This window comes from Alternaria triticimaculans, assembly GCF_023758025.1.
Source record: "Alternaria triticimaculans strain BMP 0046 chromosome Unknown scaffold_1, whole genome shotgun sequence".
Lineage (NCBI taxonomy): Eukaryota > Fungi > Ascomycota > Dothideomycetes > Pleosporales > Pleosporaceae > Alternaria > Alternaria triticimaculans.
The window spans coordinates 819,047-838,090 of NW_026055958.1; the positions used below are offsets into that span (position 1 = coordinate 819,047).

The following is a 19,044-nucleotide window of genomic DNA, read 5'->3' on the forward strand; positions in this document are numbered from 1 at the left end:
GACTCGGCCCAGATGCATCTCGGAGCCCTTCTCGCACTTCCAACCCTTCCAATCCTTCCACACGTGAGACGCCCGTGATTTGTTTTTCGTTTGGCGGTTTGACGCAGGTAGCTTTCCACTCTTTCACCCAGCCCGCACGGTTCCGCCGCAGGCGTGACATCATCTAGACGACCCTTGCACCTGCATCTCCAAAGCCACCACACCATCGCACCACACGGCAATGCAGCGCCAGCCGCAACTGCAGTAATCTTTAATTCACCACCGCCACCATGTTCGGCAAGCGACGACGGGCAGCGTCGAATCCGGTAGGTGCTCTCTCGGTGCGCGCGCAAACCTCCTGGCGCGCTCCGCAGGCGTATGGCGACGCGATGCTAACAAAAGTCGCCCATGCAGCCCCAGCGAGCCCCTCCGCCCAGCGCATCCGCCTCGCTCGCCGCCTCCAAGGCCTTCATCAAGAATGCTGAATCCAACGGCGACCTCTCGTCGGCTGCTGCGGCCGCCGCTCTGCGCACCCACGTCACGACCCCGACGCCCGTAGGCGACACAGTCACGAAGCGCATGGCCCGCCGCGGCTCGCTCTCGTCAAACGGCAGCGTCTCGCGACAACAGCCCGCCCCCCTGCGCCGGCAGTCGAGCTCAGGATCCATGACGGAGCGCTCCTTTCGCGCGCCATCGCCCGGCGGAGGAAATCCAGCGGATGCAGATGCGCCGCCGGTTCCGCCAATGCCAAAGAACATGCAGCAGCAGGGCAGCGTCGTCCATCGGCGTGCGTCCAGCCTCGAGCCTACTTACCGTGGAGGGTCACCCGCGCCAGGAGGCAGAGGCAGAGGTGTCAGCCTGGATAGGGGCGCCGCTCCTAGTGGGAGAGGGCAACGGCCTGCCAGCCATCTCGCCCAGGTGTCCGAGGAGGACGACGCGTTGCGATCCGTAAACTTCTCCCGCCCAATGTCTCCGGGCGCCGTAGGCACGCGTCAGAATCCCTCGCCTCCCTCGAGCAAAGGATGGTTTGGCGGCCCTGTGGTGAATCAGGACGCGGTCCAGCGCATGGCCTCGACATCGCGACCAAAGACGTCCAGTGGTGTCTCCAGCTACGACCTCCAGAACGCCCAACGGTCGGTCCAGAGTGCCTCGGAGCGCCCAGTGAAAACACACCAGATCTCACAGGGCCTGCAAGGCGCAAGACTGTCGAGTGGCAGTATGCGCGCCAAGCCATCTGGCTCTGCTGTACAGACGCAATCCTATGTGCCGCGACAAGCCCCTCGACCCGTCGATCCGAACTCACCGGATGCCATTTACGACCCTTCGACGCGCAAGTTCATTCACAAGCAGGATGCCATGGCCCGTCATCGAGAGCTGCACGAAGAGCCCGAGCCCGAGCCCACGCGACAATTCGTGTCACAGCATGCCGACACCTTCCACTCCGTCCACATACCAGAGAACCAGATGGGCCGCGGCTCACCGAGTCCTATACGCCACTATGTTCGCCAGGAACAGCCAGCACCACAGAGAAGAGAAGAGCCGATAGCTGTATCGCGCACACCCGAACCTCAACCCAGTACCGCTACAGCAACGAGACACTCTGATGACTTCGTTGATGCCGACTTCCCACCTCAGGAGCAGGCAAATACCAGTCGCAGGTTGGACGACTCCGGATATGGCACTATAGCTGGCCACGAGGACGACGTGCCTTCGCCCAAATTCGCTATCAACCAGGACAGTTCCTACCCTCGCATCGCCGCTCAAGCCAACTCGACACCTGCAAGCTCTATTGGTGGTGGCAGTCTTCGTGATACGCATGATCGGCATACTTCACTGAGCCCACCACGCACTGCCCATTTTGCGCCTGTAGCTGTCGAACTTGCTGGCACCAAACACGACCCGCTGCCGCGCTCAGTATCTCCTGCAAAATCTGCCTTGAAGAGCTCGCCTTCAGTATCGCGCCGCGGCGAATCGCCGGCTGCTTCTAACGGACGTCTCTTTGCCAAAGTTGCCCCAAGCGATGCATCTGACACCGCGTCTGACGATGGAGGCAGGAAGAAGAAGAAAACTGTGCGTGTTAGTTTCGAGGAGGATCCGGTACTGCCAAGTAAACCTACACAGGTCGATACAGTTGCGCAGCCTCACGGAGGTCTCAGTGCGTCCAAGTGGAGTCCCATAGCAGAGAAAGAGGACGAGTTCGAGGACTTCATGAAGCCACGTCCTGCTCTACCATCGTTCGGCAGCATACGCGAGAAGGAGCGACGACCGCAGGAGAACATGGCTGAGAAGGTTACCGAGACCTTCCCGACGTCAAACGCTTCCAGCGACGTCGCGCTCGGAAACATCGTTGCCGAAGACTTTGCCCAGAAGCACGGACAAGACAGCCCTCTACCGCCTGAGGTCACCTCCGTTGAAGGGAGTGGGTATGTGTCAGACTCAAGCGACTATTCAGACACCCATAAGCCCATGGAGGCCTCGAAGCAGCCCCCTGCTCCAGAGCCCAAGTCCCTGTCTACGTCACAGGAGGATACACCAGCAGCGGCTGCTCCAATCACGGAACAGATCGTTGAGGTGCCTAACATCGCACTCCAGCCTGCTACCCCTAGCCCATACGAGAGGCCTGAACCTGTCTACCAGAACATGGCGATACCTGGGGGTTGGGGCGACGATGTTCCTGAGTCCGACCGACGCGCAGTCACCCCCACTCCAACCAAGTCCGCCACGTCTATGCCCGACCACGACTCAACGAGTCAACAGCAACAGTCTTTCACACGGACCGAGGAAGACGACGAGACTACCGAGGATGACAGCAGCGTTTACAGCGATGCCTATGAAGACCTCACCGATGGCGAAGGCGGGTTCGGCAGCATCAATGCACTTATGGAGAGTCCGGTCGTGCCGGCATCTTCTGGCTTGATGCATTCAAAGTATGCCAATGCAAGTTCCACGGACAAGCCTACATCGAAGCTCCAGGTAGACACGTCTGTGGATGACAACCGCGATTCAGACACTACACCGACACAAGACTGGAACGCTGCTCAGCAGCATTGGAGTGGTGTGAACGCGTCTCTAAAGAAGCCAAACTCTCAATCGGAGCCGCCCCAAGTACCTTCCGAGCGAGCATCGCATGCCAAGGAAGTGATCTCTCGAGTCACACAAGCTCCAGTCTCAGACGAAAGGTCTAGACCCTCTGCTACACGCGAGTATACACCGGATACCACACCAGAGCGCAAGGTTACTGCTATACCACCCCCAAGGACCGCTGCATCGGCCGATCGAACACCAACAAAACCTCTCAAGTCCGCTTTGAAGAAGAGCCCTGCACCGCAGTCGACGCGCCCAGCTGAACCGCAGAGCAAGACATCGCTGCGAACAGCGGCGCCGAGGGAAGATACTCCTGAGGTTCACATGAAGCGAACCATGAGAGGAGGTCCGAACACGGCTCCACGGGCCGAACCTCAGATGGGATCAACTATGCGATCGAGTATGCGCGGACCTCCAGCTGCAGCTCCTAGAGCACAGCCTCAGTTGCGACAGAGCATGCGTTCAGCCGACCCCTCGCCCGCGCCAGGCATGGGTCTAGCAGCATCACGACACAGCATGGTACCTATGGATACCAAACCTCGAGGTGCTCTTCAGAAGAAGAACATCCCGCCTGCTGTTGCTGTCGGCAAGGGAAGACCACAGAGCGCGCCTGCCACGAAACCGATGGCCGCCCCAGCACCTACGTATGACAGTGATTCAGACGCGTCTGCAAGCAGTTTCCAGCGTGTCAGGAAGCGCGGACGGGAACAAGGTGGGCGATATACTATGCGTGGCTCAATGAGGCAAGAGCCTGCGCCTACCATGCGAGCAAGTGCTCCAGCGCCAAAGCAAGTTCGCGCAATCTCTCCTCCAGGATCACCGTCGCCCGCCATGCGAAGGTCTATGCGGCCCTCTTCTCCTACCCCAGAACCAGTCAGATCTTCCAAGTTCAGCATTCGATCTCTGTCTCCAATGGGCAGATTCAGGAAAGGACCTGATGTGCGTCCTTCGTCGCCTACGCAGGCAAAGCCAATGCCTACTTTTAGCAAGCAACCAAAGCCATCAAAGCCATCCAAGGAGAAGGCAACACCTGCTAAGGCCATCAAAGCTCCGTTCAAGAGTCGGTTCGCTGATTCAAGCGACGAAGATGACGACGCTCGGCCGTCTCGTTTCCAGAGTCGATTTGATGATTCAGATGATGACGAGCCTCTCGACTACACCCTGCCTCCAGGTTTAGCGCCAGTACGAGGGATCCCGAGGAAAGCAGGCGAAGAAGACGGCGACTCCACAGATCTGGAAGAAGAAGCCGACGATGAAACGCCGAACGTGACTGCGCAACCAGCACCAGCGATGAACACAACCAGTGGGGCCACTGGCAATGCCGGCGCACAGGGTACAGCCTTATCCGCTGGCTCTTTACGTGACAGCAAGTATGCGCCCTCGTCCTCTGGAGCTGCTGGTAAAGCCAAGACGAAGCGTGGCTTCTTCGGTCTGGGAAAGAAGAAAACTACGGCCCAGTCAGAAGCCGTCCAGGCGCAACCCCAGGCTGTGCAAAACATCCCAGCGCCTGACGAGATTCCCATGCCACCCGCGCAACGCAACCGCGACATGACTCACCCTATGACACCCATCGACGAGGACAAGGAATTCGGCGACCCGACACCCAGTTCTCCTCAGAGGTCTCCCAAGCTGCAACGTCGAAAGACTCCCGAATGGCCACTTCCGCCCGCCATAGGCACTGACGACCGTCCCGTGAGTTCAGATGGTGTCGCGCCTCGTAGACCTCGCTTCGCCACCCGTTCCAGCCTCGTCTCTAACGTGTCGGCACCCATCGTGGACGCGCAGGGCCGTTCGGTTTCCTATGGCAGGAGCGGAAAAAAGAAGAAGTTCCAAGGCCTAAGGCGGGTTTTCGGACTCAACGATTGAGCGCGTTTGGCTAAAGGCTAATTCGCGTTGTGGTAGACTTGCGAGAAAACATCAAGACCACCCTGGGGTGTTCACCGTTCATGCCAAACGCCGCAGAATCGAACACTCATCGTCTACCGCATCGAGCCGCTCGCATATTTCCGTTGCGTCCTTTATTCGTGTTTCAAACAAATTGTTGACCTGCCATCGATCTGCCTCACCCCCACTGTCTCAGTCTCCCACCCTACGCCTCTGAGCCCGAAACCACGACGACCACCAATTTCCTGTTTTCCATCTACGCTCTGTGTTGTACCTCTGTCTAGTCTTCCCTTTTTCCTTTTCAGCGCTCGATTGGCTCCGACGAGCTCTTCGAAAAGAACAATGATACCAGTTTCCTTACACTTTTTACTACGTACAGGCGGACGGGCTTTCTTCAGTGATGCTACGGCATACGTGCGCGTGTGCCGCAATACCCCTCGCTTTTTGAGTTTTAAGAGCTTGAGCTTTGTACATGACTTGATTGGAATTGATGTGTGTTTATGTTGGATGGATGGATGGAGCGGAAGAGCGGAAAACCGATGTAGATAATTTCTAATGGAACTCTTGCGTTGCATACTCGATATTCCAACTAGCATCTCTGTCGTGACGTATAGTCTAGGTGGAGACATTGTATCCTTGTGCATAGACACGCAACACAACACATCCGTGTAGTCTGTAATCCCACCTTGTGCAAGGGAAAAACCGAACAGGTGCGCTAAAGTCTACATTACAACGAAAACTTAAGTTTGAAGAAGTGTTGAGGCAATGTAGCCTTATTAGCTTTTTTAAATCAACTTCGTGGAGGTATCTGTCCAGTTTTTCCCTTAGACTGGGTGGTCCCTGTGTGTACAAGACAGCAACGCCGATAAAAAGAAGATCGTAAACATTCACATTATCTACTATCACCCTTCCATCCTCACAGTACCAGCAGAAGTCCTAATATCAAACTCCACCCATCGCGCTCTCCCTTCCCTCCTTCCCCGCCCCCCACTCTCATCTATACTCCCCGGATTCATGACCGTGCAGCCAAAGTACTTCACCACGAACGCCGGCGCCTCACTATCCGCTAGCACCAAGCTTGTTGGCAACGGGTAGAGATTCAGCGTATGAGCAAAGTCCCAATGTAATGGCCGTGCCGAAAGTGGGAAGGGGCTGAGATGCGATTGCGAAAGAATAGTCCGCGTAAGCGCTCGTGCAGTTTGCGTATCAAGATCAATATCTGCTTGCTGTTGCTGTGGCTTGGGTGGCGGCATCCTGAGATCGAGGTCCATAGCGTCCTGCTGTTCTGCTTCTTGCTGTTGATGACTTGGTGCATATGGCATCTCGTCGTCTACATCGGCAGGTGGCTTGTTGAATCGTATCGATTGTCTTTGCAGTCTGCCGGCCACGTCGTCTCTTAGAATTGCCATCTCGCCTTTTACGCCGAACCAGCTCAGGCGTGAGGGGTTGGACGTCCAGATCACTTCGCCTTCTTTACCCTTTGCTTTGCCTGCACCCCAGATCTCTCTGTTGGCTTCGGCTACCACTTTCCGGATTCTGCTTGTGAACATTGTTGGGATGCGCTTTCGTGGTAGTGGTGTAGCGGCGCCAGCGGAGAATGCGCTCGGCCAGGCGTCGTTGTCGCCGGGAACGAGGACGAGGGTAGTGTGTGCGATGAGCGGTTGGAAGTCTGCAAGGACAGAGGCAAGTGCGTCGAAGTGTTCTTTGTATTCAATGCTGCCTGTTCCTGGTACGCCTGCAAGACTGGCTTTCGAACTGAAATTTCCCATCAATATGATAGCGAGAGGGTAGACTGGATGGGCGTCGGTGGGATCGGGTGTGTATGTGCGTAAGAGGGTACGGAGAGCTGATAACGTCGATGGAACGTCCAAATGAAGGTCTGAGGCTATGACTATGTTATGTGCTGTTTCTTGATCCAGAAGTTTTGATGCGATCTTGTTCATACGGGTGCCGGTCGCACGCTGGGAACCAACACCTAAGAAGTCTGTCCATCCGAACGCTGGTCCAGTCAGGCTGTTCTTGTCGACCTCTTCGGCGCCGCCCAAGGTTGCTGTTCTGCGCTCACTGGGAGGGTGTCCGACGGAGAAACCAAGGAACTTGCCGCCTATCGTGCCACCAATACCGCCGCTGCCCCCTAGAGTTGAAGTAGCTCCGGCGTCCTCTTCATAGCTGCCCTCGACTAGAACGATCATGCCTGGCGCAAAGTAGGCGCCATTCTCGGGGATTGGACGTGCGTGTTGGATATCTAGCGTGATTGTGCCTGTGAGGTCTGAGAGTGAAAGCGCACCAGTGGCCGAGACTGTGAGCATGCCTAGCAGCAAATGTGTGCTTCCAGTGCGACCAAGCAGATTGGCAATTGGTGTGATACTGTTCATCTGTGACGTCGCAATCGATCCCGTCCGGTTGAGGGTAGCAGAACGGGCCGTAGAGAATGTGGGTGCTTGGAACGTCTCGTTGCGGAGTATGCGCTGGTGTACGATGTGGTAGCGTTGACGGAAGAGCTCGGTCTTGTGTGAGGGATCTGGGAACAGCGATGGCTTTTTGGCCGACCTGACATGGTTAGTAGACACTCCGTTCTCTCTTGACTGGTACATACTTTTCAAAGTGCTTCTGGGTGGCATTGTATATCAACTTTGGCTGCTCGAACGCGCCAATGACCTTCATCCACTCTCGTGGATCTTTCAACAGATCCTCTTCCTCATCTTTGTCCTCTACTTCCAGGCTCGACATACCAAAACTGTTGTTAGTGTCGATACTCGGGCGATTCATCTGGCCAGCTATCTCAGGCCCAAAGTTGAAGCTGCTTTGCCTGCCCAGATTTGAGCCTTGCACTACCCTTCCTCCACTCATTGAACCTTCGAGCGTCTTGAGTATGCCCTTGAGCGTCTCATTGTCGCCTTCCACGATGACCTGGCCACCGCACTTCTTCCAGCTCTTGGCGATCTCCTCCAAGACCTTTTCGGCCAGGCCTTCTTCTCTCCATCCCGAACCACAGTGCTTCCCCACAAACGTTGCTAGTGCTTGGAGGGCGGAAGATGTGAGGGTGAGGTTATGTTTCTTTGTGAATGTTCGAAATGCGAGCGGTCGTAGTGTGGCAGGAGGAAGTAGTATAGGCAGAACGGTGGACTTGCCGACTGGCTTGAGTGCAGGCGGGGCGCGTATGGGGGCGGTTCTGCGGGGATTGATGGGATGAACCGGGGTTCCGAACGCTGGCGATGAAGACGGGATGAGGTCTGAGGGTACCGCCGAGGGCTTTTCGGGTCTTCTTGAGGTGGCCATATTGGGTGTGGTGAAGGTGAAGTTGTGCTGTGTCGCAATGTGGTAATGGGCACGCATGGGATTCCACTTTACGCGTGCGACGCGTCCCAGCGCGATTTCGCGCTAGAGACGGAGCTACTTTTCCTAGCAACCACCGAGCCTCTTGCCCAAACACGACACTCAGCATCCTTCACGCTTACCCTTACGGCCTGCAAACTCTGAAATCGTTGTCGCATACGCTGAATATATCACACAAACACGACAAATCTCACGCAATGGCTGACCCTGCCACTGAACCGCTCGCGACCGTCACCGAGACTGAAGACATGCCCCGAACGAAAGAGAAGATGGGAGAGCTGTCGCAGGCTGCTTCTATCCACTACTCCACCAAGAACTACGACGCCGCTGCCGAACACTACGCCGATGCCGTCGAGATCCAAGCTGAACTCAACGGCGAGATGGCGCCTGAGAACGCCGAGCTCCTCTTCTACTACGGGCGCGCGCTCTACAGGTCGGCAGTCGCCAAGAGCGATGTGCTAGGCAACAAGGTGGCAAAAGAGGAGAAGAAGAAGCCAAAGGCAAAGAAGGCCGCGAAAGCAGACGCGGGTGAAGGTGCAAGCGCCGCAAAGCCTGAGCAGAAGGAGAAGCCAGTAGGCGAGACGCCATTCTTCCAGCTTCAAGGCGATGAGAACTGGACCGATTCCGAGGATGAAGACGACGACATGCAGGACGGTGAGGAAGAAGAGGATGACGACGACCTCGGAAACGCGTACGAGATCTTCGAGCTAGCCCGCGTCCTGTATGAGAGGCAATTAGATGCCCCAGAAGGAGACGCTTCAGACAAGGGCAAAGGCAAGGCGGAGCTGAGCCCGAAGGCGCGCGTCATCAAGGAGCGCATCGCCGACTGCCACGGTTTCCTCGTCGAGATCTCGCTCGAGAACGAACGATTCCACGACGCTATATCAGACGCTCGCAAAGCGCTCGCCCTGCAAGAGGAACTATACCCCTTCGAGCACGAGAACGTCACGGAAGCCCACTACTCGCTTTCCCTTGCGCTCGAGTTCGCATCCGTCTCAAAAGTACGGGAAGACCAGACTGGACAAACAACCGATGCGTCCGCTAAGCAGGAACAAGGAAAGGAAGACGAAGATGGCATAAACTGGGACCTGCGGAAGGAGGCTGCTGAACAAACAGACCTCGCCATACAAAGTCTGGAAGCGCGCTTGAAGAAGGAGGAGGCAGCACTCAGCTCCGACGCCCTCAAGCCAGAGCAGAAGAAGGAGAAGCAAGCCATCATTGAAGACAAAAAGGGCATGCTCGAGGATCTCAAGACCCGTCTTGTAGACCTGAAGTCAGATCCCAACAAGCAGGAGTTCGACAGCATCGACTCGTCGGTGTTCAAGGGACTGCTAGGTGGGCTGTTAGGAGCAGATGCAGCAACACAAAAGGCAAAGATTGCGGAAGCTACCAAGAGCGCAAACGATGTCTCGGGTATGGTGAAGAAGAAGGTGAAGGCGCCTGCGCCGGCAGCTTCAGGGTCAAATGATGCTGGCAGTAGCAAGAGGAAACTGGAAGTCGATGATGGCGGTGCGGAGGGCAAGCGAGCGAAGACTGAGGAGCCTGCGTGAACCTCTTGTTTCGCTAGCCAGAAGTTCACAGAGCGTTGACGAATAATGTTTGGTACCTCTGGGAGGTTTTGGTATCGGCCCTCCACCGAAAACTGTTGGCATCCAAGCCAACGAACGGTAATTGATTGATTAATGATATTAGCTTGAAACACTCCGAAGATTCTCAGTTCTAATTTCGCTGCCTGGCCCCGTTCTATCATGCTTATCGTTGCACAGTTGCAGTATGCCTAACCGCATCCCCGAGACCCGGTATCCTGAGCCAATATCGCAGTGCCACCTGTGTACAAACGCCCCCAGTTGTTGAGGACGAACGGCGAAGTGTAAATATAAGTTACTATGTCTGCTAGGCGTACAACATAGATGGTTTGCGCCCGCCCTACTTCCGTTGCCCACCGCCAGCAGTGTGCCGCAAACATCTCCATCTGCTTACGTTACACAACGTTATTTCGAATGTCTATCAGCACGTTCCCGACTGCCTCTTTGATATCTTCGTACGCGCAAGGATGCCAGAACGAATCCGTCACAATTCATCATCTCACCATCACGAACCCTCTTCATTACGCAACAATGGCATCTACATCGTTGGCGACACAAAGATCATCGTCCAAAACTCGGGCTCCATGGGCTGTGACGTGCTACTTACACCCGGTTCAGAGAAAGGTGGAATGCTCAACACTGGGCTTTTCCTGCTCCGTCATCCGCGTCAGTGTCTCTCGCAGCTTCGACATCATATGCAAGAAGACGGTACACTGCTTACGTGCGGATACGGAACGGAAATGATCGAGCCTCGCGATGTTCCACATGAACGTATGCCACACGGGACATCAGCAAATGGCTGCCATTGTTCGAACAATGGTACAGAAGATGGACGGTCAGGCACTGGGGACCATGAAACCAGAAGAGCCAGTCGCCACGGGCACATGAGCCGTTCCTCTCGCCGAAGGCGTGGTAGGTCGAATTCAGCCAGTACACAGAGGCATCATGACGAAGTGCCAGCTTTACCTGCGCCCCATATCGGTACGATATGTGCACCAGCGATCATACAGGAGGTACATGTTATGAATGGAGACTTAAGAAGATCTACGCCTGCAGAACAGCAATCATGTTCTCGGTCAAGAAAGTCCAACAACCGGCCATCTCGCGCCGCTCACTCACATGCTCCCATTCGTGAACATCCAGCTGTACAGGATCGATTCGAGGATGCTTCTCCTGATCAAGTCCATGGCCCCGCAAGGTCCCGCCTTGATGCTCCATCGTCTGCTTCTGAGACGATACGCGGTACCGAAAGTACAATAGTCTCAAGCACACGCGGGCTTCACAAAGGTTTCGATGGTCACGCTGGGGATTCAGCTCCTCCTCAGACTGTCCGAGATGGGACACATAGGCGCCACAAGCGTCGAGTGAAATCGGAGATACCACCAAGACTAGGCAAGATGCAACAAAGTAAGTCGAAGGGAATAGGTGGTCTTCGAGGTATGATCAATTTTGTGGAAGAACTCATGCGATAAAAGGATAGTAAGCACAGACAAGAGAAGGATTGATTGCTTCAACTGTCGTTGCAGTTGATGAGCACAGGAATGCGCGCAATCGACATAGTGCGGTGTCTGTATCGATATGAGATTCATATGCAGACTACTTCTTCCCGCCTGTCGAGCATTAACGGTATGGACTTGCTGGTGTATGGATCACACGGTCGATTAAGTTCTCTTGAATTAGAACATACCATTGTTTCTTTGCGTGGCCTTTGCTTTCACTTTCGTCTTCGATTCGCGCTCTTTCTCTCTGCAGGACGGCTTAGCTTGCATCTGCTTCATCTTTTCTTCGGCGCGTTGTTTCTGCTTCTCTATATATTGTTAGCCTGCTGAACACGGTGAGCAAAATGCACGACATCGCCTACCACGCCTCTTGGCCTCCAGCGTCTTTTCTATCATCTCTTGCCGTAAGTGTCTCCTCTTACTATCACTGATATACGCAAACAATCGATCGCGCTCGCAGTCGAAGAAAGGCGAGATCTTAGCACTCAAGTTGCGCAGGAAGTCAACACCTAGTGGCGCGTTGAACAAACGGAGGACAAAGGGCTGAAAGCTCAGCGCTGCCATGACTGCAACGATGGAGAGGATGTGTTCTCATACGGTGAATATGAAGATGCAATCACGCATCCTACCTGGCGTGCTCATATATAGTACTTTAGAAGCACCTTGAAGGAGCAGCCCGCGTTATGCAAGGGGTGTCCGCTTCCGGCGAAGCTCCTTGCACACATCGCGCTGATAACTTGTCACCCTGAACATGGTTACGGAGCACAATGGTGGTGGAAATCGAGGCGACTGTCTTGACAACGGAGTTTTGGCATACGACCCGTGGTCCAGTGTACGAAGTTCCTCTAGACCTCGCAGCAAGTACGCGCCTGGCCTCTGCTGGTCGAAGCGGGGCGAAGAGGCACGTGCGCTAAGCGTACGTCATCGTCTACCGCGCCTTCACGTACTCGTCAGCCAACAGTCAGCCCTGAGCCTCAAAGATTTCCTGCTTGCTAAACAAGCGCGCTGCACTCCTTTTCGATCCCTCAAAACCTCTAGCATACGAACATCGAGCAGTACACAGATTGCAGTCATGGCCTCCAACCACAGCGACAACCCGTGGGCGGACCAAGGAAACCAACAAGGCCAGAGCAACCAGAGCCACAATCCCTACCAAGCCTACCAACCAGCTCAAGACCCGCCTCCGAATCCGTACGCTCAACAGCCACCCCCAAATCCGCTAGGCCAACATCCTCCTCAGGAGCCGTATGCGCAATACCCCCCTCAACACCAGGATACCTCTCCATGGAGCCAAGAGCCAAGCCAAGCCCAATCGCACAACCCATTCATGCAGTCCCAACCTCATGGGTTCTCTGAGCAACCCCACCATCAGCAACAACAACCTCAGCCTTCCTATCCAAATCAGTCTTCCTACCCTGGACAAGAGGAAGTCCCACCAGGTCTACCACCTCGTCGTACAGCTACGGAGATGGCACTTCCCACCGGACAAGATCGCTCTCACCAAATTGAGGTCATGCAGAGTTACGAGGCAGCAGGAAGAAAAGACGATGATGACGATAACGTCGAAGTGCTCCAACGCGAATTCCCGAAAATCGATGGGAGTCTGATCGCGGCGATCTACGGAGATACCAAGAGTCTGAGCGCGACAAGAGAAATGTTAGGTGAGCTGGAGTGAGATAAATTACAAGGCTCATGGAAAGGTGGAGAGGCTACGAGATAGTGGAAAAGAAAAGAAGCAAGGGCAGTAAGATTACCTTTCGCTGAGAGACTCATAAATTCATGAAAACAGCCTTGCCACGACATCAAGGTGATGTGTTTGCATTGTACAAGTACCCGAGATATGCTTTCATCGTACAATAATCCTTCAAATTCACTCTTCCGACTTCCGTTTACGTGTACTGATCCTACTCAACGTATCAAAAACTTAGGAACGCGTTTTCATCATCCAGGAAGGTAAAGAGTTTTATCAATACTCACAAATGCCCGGGCATCATGCACGGGACACTCACCCTTGTCTTCGCAGTATCTCGATCCGAGATTCTGATTACCGGCATCAGCGTTCCCCACACGCATGGCGTACACAATTGAGCGCTTTTGAGGCTTCTGGTTTGACGATCGATTAGGAGGTTCAGGCTTGTGTACTGCTACCTAGGTATGTTTCATCACCGAAAAACGACGAGACAGTGCGAGTCATAGTCAGAGCCACCTGAAGTTCATCCTGACGGCTGACAGGAACCAGCGAAATCACCTGTTGCTTCAATCGCGGCAAACCTTCCGCACTCAGGACGCGGCATTTCCTAAAGCGGAACCCCGCATTCTCGCCCAGCCGGCCCAGCTAGCATGACTTCAGCCCAGATGCAACGCCATGAATGTACCTGTTCGAAGCCTTGTTCTCGCGCAAGCTTTGACATTCCTCACCTCCGCATTTGCTTCCCCGCGTATCCATAATTTCCCCGGACACGGTCCGCTAAGAAATTCCACATGGATACCTCGCGCTACATTAGAAGCATCGACGTTAAACTAGATGAGGAGATGCCGGTGCACATCTCTACGGGGTTGCGAGTATAAAGGATACATGATTGCGGCCCACATGTTTGGCTCACGATCATACTGTTCTGCTGTCCCTTCCTGCTTACCAGACTATTGGGTTCAGGATCTTCTTCATCATGTTTGAACTAAGAGGCAAGAGCCTCATCGCAGTCATTCTATTGACCTCTGGTCTTGACTTCCTTCTCTTCGGATGTAAGCCTGAAGCAACTCACTTTACATCGCGGTTCGATAGCTAAAACGATTCAAGATGATCAAGGACTTTTCGGCGGTATCTTGGGTGGCCAGCGCTTCAAGGATACCCTCGGCAACCCGAACCCAACGATGACCGGACTAGTTACCGCTATCTACGATATTGGATGCGCGCTCGGTGCCGTCGTGGCTTTCGTCTTCGGTGAACGCATCGGACGAAAGCGTTCGATCATCCTCGCCAACCTCATCGTCGTGATCGGTGCTGCTATACAGACCGCAAGCTTTGATTACTGGCAGATGTTTGTCTCGCGCATCATTGGTGGTATTGGCGTCGGGCTGTCGACGGTCGCGGTGCCAATTCTACAGTCGGAGACATTGCCTGCGCACAACCGTGGCTCGCTGCTCGTCGTTCAGTCCGCTCTGATCATCATCGGTGTCGCGGTCGCTTCTTGGTTGTGCTTTGCGACACTGTACGCCGAAAGCTCACTGCAGTGGAGGTTTCCTGTCGCTTGCCAGATCCTCTTCTCGCTCATGGTCTTGGCGCTCTGCCCATTCCTGTGCGAAACACCGAGATGGCTCGCATCCCGTGGAAAGATTGATGAGGCGAGCCACACCATCAGTCGACTTTTAGACAAGCCTCTGGATGACGAAGAAGTGCAGGGTCAACTCCAGGAGATTCTCGACGCTATCGCGGCAGAGAGCAGCGAAGAGGAACCCACCTGGGGCGAAGTCTTTAGCAACGCCACTAAGACGCGCAACTTACACCGTGTTGTTCTAGGAATGGGCCCGTACATGATGAACCAGTGGAGCGGTATCAACGCACTGTGCTACTATCTCGCCTACATCTTCCAGCAGTACCTCGATTACTCTCCGAGCATGTCTCTCATTCTTGCCTCCGTGGCCTTCACTCAGTATGCCGTGTTCTCATGGCCACCTTACTTCTACATCGACAAGATCGGGCGTCGATGGTCAGTCATGGGCTCGTCAGCCGGTTGCGCAACATGCATGGCTATCATCGCCGGATGTCTGGCGAAAAACAGCTTTGCCAGCGCGGCAGCAGCTGTAGCTTTCATCTTCTTGTACCTCGACTGCTTCACTCTCGGTATATTGCCCGTATCATGGTCCTACTCAGCCGAAATCCAACCTCTCCGTGTCCGCAACAAGGCAACAGCGGTTGGCGTATTCTCGCATTGGATGTCAAACTTCGTGGTCGTCATGGTCACCCCGATCGGTCTTGACAACATCCGTGGCCATTACTTCTGGGTTTGGGCAGCTGTCTGCGCGTCCTTTGTACCTCTCACATACTTCTTTGGCGTTGAGACTTCCGGACGTACACTGGAGCAAATCGATATCATGTTCTACGAGAACCCGAGGCTCTGCATGGGGCTCAACAAAGAGAACCGAACAGTTGTAAGGGCGAGCAAGTCAGATGAGGAGAAAAGATACAGGGAGTTTGCACATGCCAACGAGAAGAACCAAGCTGTGATGGCGGAGAGGATAAGCCAAGATGACTAGATCGTGTTGTCAGATGCAAGGGGGAGAGTGTGGAAGGTCAATGCACTGTTCGAGCCGAACAATGTGCGACGACATTTCGAATTATCGAATATCAATTAGCAACCGACTACGATCAACTACATGATGCGTCCAGACACCGACTACGTTCAACTAAATCCCGTGTCCATCTACCTTCTCCGCCTCTTTGATGTGAAACAGAATTTGCAAGTGCCTAGATTCTGGATCCGCGAAATCAGAAGCAACAATCTTGTCGACAACCCGACGACCCAACCCCTCCCTATGTTGTACCAGTAGGTAGGCGGTACCAGCTCCTTCAGGCGTCCCAAGTATCGCTAAGCCTTCATCTGAGTCTGCATCAAACTCGTATTCGAGATAAGGCCCAGATTTGCGCGGCTGTACTCCAGCTGTTACATGCTGCACTACCATTTCAGACGCAACACTGTCCCCGTAGTGAGAGATGGTCCGTAACACAGGCTTCGGCAGCTCTTTGCTTGTAACATGCAGCCATGTGAGGTATGCCACGTCGCTCCAGTGGCATAGTTTGGGCAACAGCGTAGGTACTGTTGCGTGCGCCGGCTGGTCTACGGATTTCACCAAACCCGATGCCAACGCGTGAGGCGCGTAGTTAGCCGCCGATTCGATCATGCCATCATCAAGATATATATTATTGAGGAACCAGGCGTCGGTGGCCAGGTAGGTCTCACCGTTCCTGGCAGTTTCGAGCACATGTTGCGCCGAACACATAATCCCTATCCGGGTGTCGGTTTTAACATCTAGAACATAGCCCCACTCTTCAAGGTCGGAGACCGATTTGAATTCGCTCTGGGGAATGCTGGGCTGGTCAGAATGAGCCTGTGTATGCAGCATTTTACCTTTCTCCAAAGCCTTGGTGTACGCTGTTAGACATTCGTCATCAGGGTACTTGAATCGCTCGCCAGTAGTTCCTGTAGACATTGTTTATTCGTGCGACTGTAAACGTCGAGAGTTCTTTGATGGTGCTGAGGGTGCGAGCGGAACGATAAGAGCGTCGAGAATCGTGATCGTATTTGTCTGCTGGTCACTGATAGTGAGAGTGCAATGGTGAAATCGTGACGGGAAGAGCGGATAGCCTTTATGATTACAGCTTTCACCTCCGTGTGAATCGGCAGTGTGTATGTTCAGCGGCTGATTCACATTGGTTTCTCTGCACGGTGATATGCCCATAAACCATCTGGGTTCAGTAGTAGTCAATCACCCTAGTGAAGTACTTCCATTGCAAAGCCTGCTTCTTTTCGCGCGTCTTGTTGCACGGTCAGCATTCTTGTGTAAATAAGGCTGCGCTTCATGCTCCAGCGCTTTGATAGCCCACGCTGTAGGCACACCTCTGCTGCCAATTCTCTTATGACTTCTGCCAAACCGACACACCCATCCAATTTCCCATCCACCGTCACATTCTTGTAGCTCTTTCAAATATTTAATATCGGGCTGCGCCCACACCCCAAGCTTTTGGCAAGCCAGAACACGTGCAGCGACAGCGAAAGAGTCCCCACGACGGCCAACGTAATCTCGAAGCGCAGCAGCTGTAGGCTCACCGAGAGACCGAATTTCGGGCGCGGTATCATTTGCTTCTATAAGACAAGACAAGAAGTATAAGAAGATATCAGCAGACAGATACACGTCTGTTCCGTCAATGTAGCCAGAGTTTAAAAGGATGCGACGAACGTAGTCGAGCTCGGGCTTGACATCTGCTCCACGGTTGTACTTGTAGAAGACGCGGATGACGTTAATGAGGACGACAGGATCTAAACGAGGCCGCTTGTCGCAGAGATATATCAAGGCGACCCCATCTTGCGCATGTCTATTCTGAAGCATGCGATCCAGTACGGGGTCAGCCGAAGAAGAAGGTGGTGAGAATGCAAGCAAAGCATTTGCAGTAGTGTCGACATCATCAGGGTCTAGATAGCATTGTAAGATTAGCATTAGTTCCATAATGATAAGCTCGTCGAGCAACTTACATGTCTTCGTCGTACCAATGGGAGGGCCGTTGAAGTAGTTCCACATCTTAGCCTCTTTGCGAGCTTGGCCAATGGTGGCTTCAACCTCATCAGGCTCAGCATTGGATGGCGAAAGGCTGAGAAAACTTTCATCGGCTAGCTCATAATGAATGATGAACTGGGAGAAGAATTCATGAAGATCAGGGCCGTTCTCGATACGAGATATATGTTTTCCGGCATTGTTGGCCATGTACTGACGAGCTCGTTTGACGGGGTCGAATAGTTGGTTGCGCAGTTGACGCATGAGCTTATCTCCAGACTCAAAGACGATACCTTGGATGCCGAAAGAGCGAGCCGTATTGACCTGCCCATGCTTATCATCGACGAAGATTGCAGATGCTGGGTCGCTACATCCGATACTTTTGAGGACATGCTTGAAGAAACCGAGCTCAAACTTCGTCATACCGGCCTCATAAGACGTGTAAACGCCGTCGAACAGACTCCAGTCAGACAACACGGCTTGGAGGCGTGTGAAGTCGTCTCTAGCGATGTTGCTCATTGCGTAAATCTTGAGGCTTTTGTTCATCTCCACTTTGAGCTCTTTGAGCTTTTTGAGCAGATCATGGTCGACACGTAGTGTTTTGCGACACTGCTTGAATGCTTCGCGTATTGTTGCCGGTTCAAGAGATAATTCCTCGCCAATAATTTCAAGAGCTTCAGTCTCGTCTATGTGACCACGCTCCAATTCGGCCCATGTTGGTGACAGGACAACTGAATGGAAGTTTTGAGGTGAAAGAGCAGTCAGGTTGCGGGTCGACCAATGGAATAGGACGTCGCCAAGATCGAGGATGAGTGTGCGCTGTTCTGGTGGCAGCATTGCTGTGGAACCTACATAGTAGTGTAGTTAGCTTTAGGTAAGGATTATTAACCAAATGCATGGATATATTCGGTACCTGTTGAGATTAAGACGATGATTGTAATATTATTCCGCCTGGCATGTTAGCCAAGTGGGGTTCGCGTCTTTTATAACAAAGGATTCAGCAGCCTGTCTCTTACGTCTCGATAGGCCACCAGACATATGGAAATTCCGTCGTCGAGCCAATGAGATAACAACGCCTTACCGTGAGAATTCCGAAGGATTCGCCTCGCATGCGCTAGACGAGGGGAGAGGGCAATCGGGCGATTCTACCAGTACCTACGATTGAGAGCATTACCGCCGAGAAGGTACTGTATCCCTCAGGCTTGTTCCTTGATCCCGTTCCATTTTTTTTACAGTTCGTCTGACACTTCAAGTCGTGTCCTTGATGATTACTTGCTAGAGCGACATTCTCATCGTCCGGGAGGATAACACTCGTTAGAAGCGCGATTCAAGATTAAGTAGCCGCATAAGTAGCGGCAAGCGCTACCACCCTAGATTCAGACGAATCCGCTGAATCGGTGATAATTGAT

The 19,044-nt window shown here is 53.6% G+C and overlaps 6 protein-coding genes across 6 annotated transcripts; 3 read left to right on the forward strand and 3 right to left on the reverse strand.

Annotated features, from left to right (window-relative positions):
• Positions 1-269: 269 nt before the first annotated feature.
• J4E78_000298 (uncharacterized protein) lies at positions 270-4,929 on the forward strand (the record flags this gene model as incomplete). Its single annotated transcript, XM_049360964.1, has 2 exons — positions 270-305; positions 382-4,929. The coding sequence occupies 2 exons, from the start codon at positions 270-272 to the stop codon at positions 4,927-4,929; spliced, it is 4,584 nt and encodes a 1,527-aa protein (XP_049226247.1).
• Positions 4,930-5,849: 920 nt separating this feature from the next.
• On the reverse strand, positions 5,850-8,226 carry J4E78_000299 (uncharacterized protein; the record flags this gene model as incomplete). The annotated part of the gene is made up of 2 exons (XM_049360965.1): positions 5,850-7,497; positions 7,544-8,226. The coding sequence occupies 2 exons, from the start codon at positions 8,224-8,226 to the stop codon at positions 5,850-5,852; spliced, it is 2,331 nt and encodes a 776-aa protein (XP_049226248.1).
• Positions 8,227-8,480: 254 nt separating this feature from the next.
• On the forward strand, positions 8,481-9,833 carry J4E78_000300 (uncharacterized protein; the record flags this gene model as incomplete). Its single annotated transcript, XM_049360966.1, has 1 exon — positions 8,481-9,833. One exon carries the CDS (start codon positions 8,481-8,483, stop codon positions 9,831-9,833), a length of 1,353 nt encoding a protein of 450 aa, XP_049226249.1.
• A 1,712-nt stretch (positions 9,834-11,545) lies between these two features.
• On the reverse strand, positions 11,546-11,932 carry J4E78_000301 (uncharacterized protein; the record flags this gene model as incomplete). Its single annotated transcript, XM_049360967.1, has 2 exons — positions 11,546-11,676; positions 11,731-11,932. 2 exons carry the CDS (start codon positions 11,930-11,932, stop codon positions 11,546-11,548), a joined length of 333 nt encoding a protein of 110 aa, XP_049226250.1.
• Positions 11,933-14,034: 2,102 nt separating this feature from the next.
• Positions 14,035-15,622, forward strand: J4E78_000302 (uncharacterized protein; the record flags this gene model as incomplete). Its single annotated transcript, XM_049360968.1, has 2 exons — positions 14,035-14,110; positions 14,166-15,622. The coding sequence occupies 2 exons, from the start codon at positions 14,035-14,037 to the stop codon at positions 15,620-15,622; spliced, it is 1,533 nt and encodes a 510-aa protein (XP_049226251.1).
• A 150-nt stretch (positions 15,623-15,772) lies between these two features.
• On the reverse strand, positions 15,773-18,472 carry J4E78_000303 (uncharacterized protein; the record flags this gene model as incomplete). The annotated part of the gene is made up of 3 exons (XM_049360969.1): positions 15,773-16,566; positions 17,194-17,556; positions 17,617-18,472. The coding sequence occupies 3 exons, from the start codon at positions 18,470-18,472 to the stop codon at positions 15,773-15,775; spliced, it is 2,013 nt and encodes a 670-aa protein (XP_049226252.1).
• Positions 18,473-19,044: the final 572 nt, after the last annotated feature.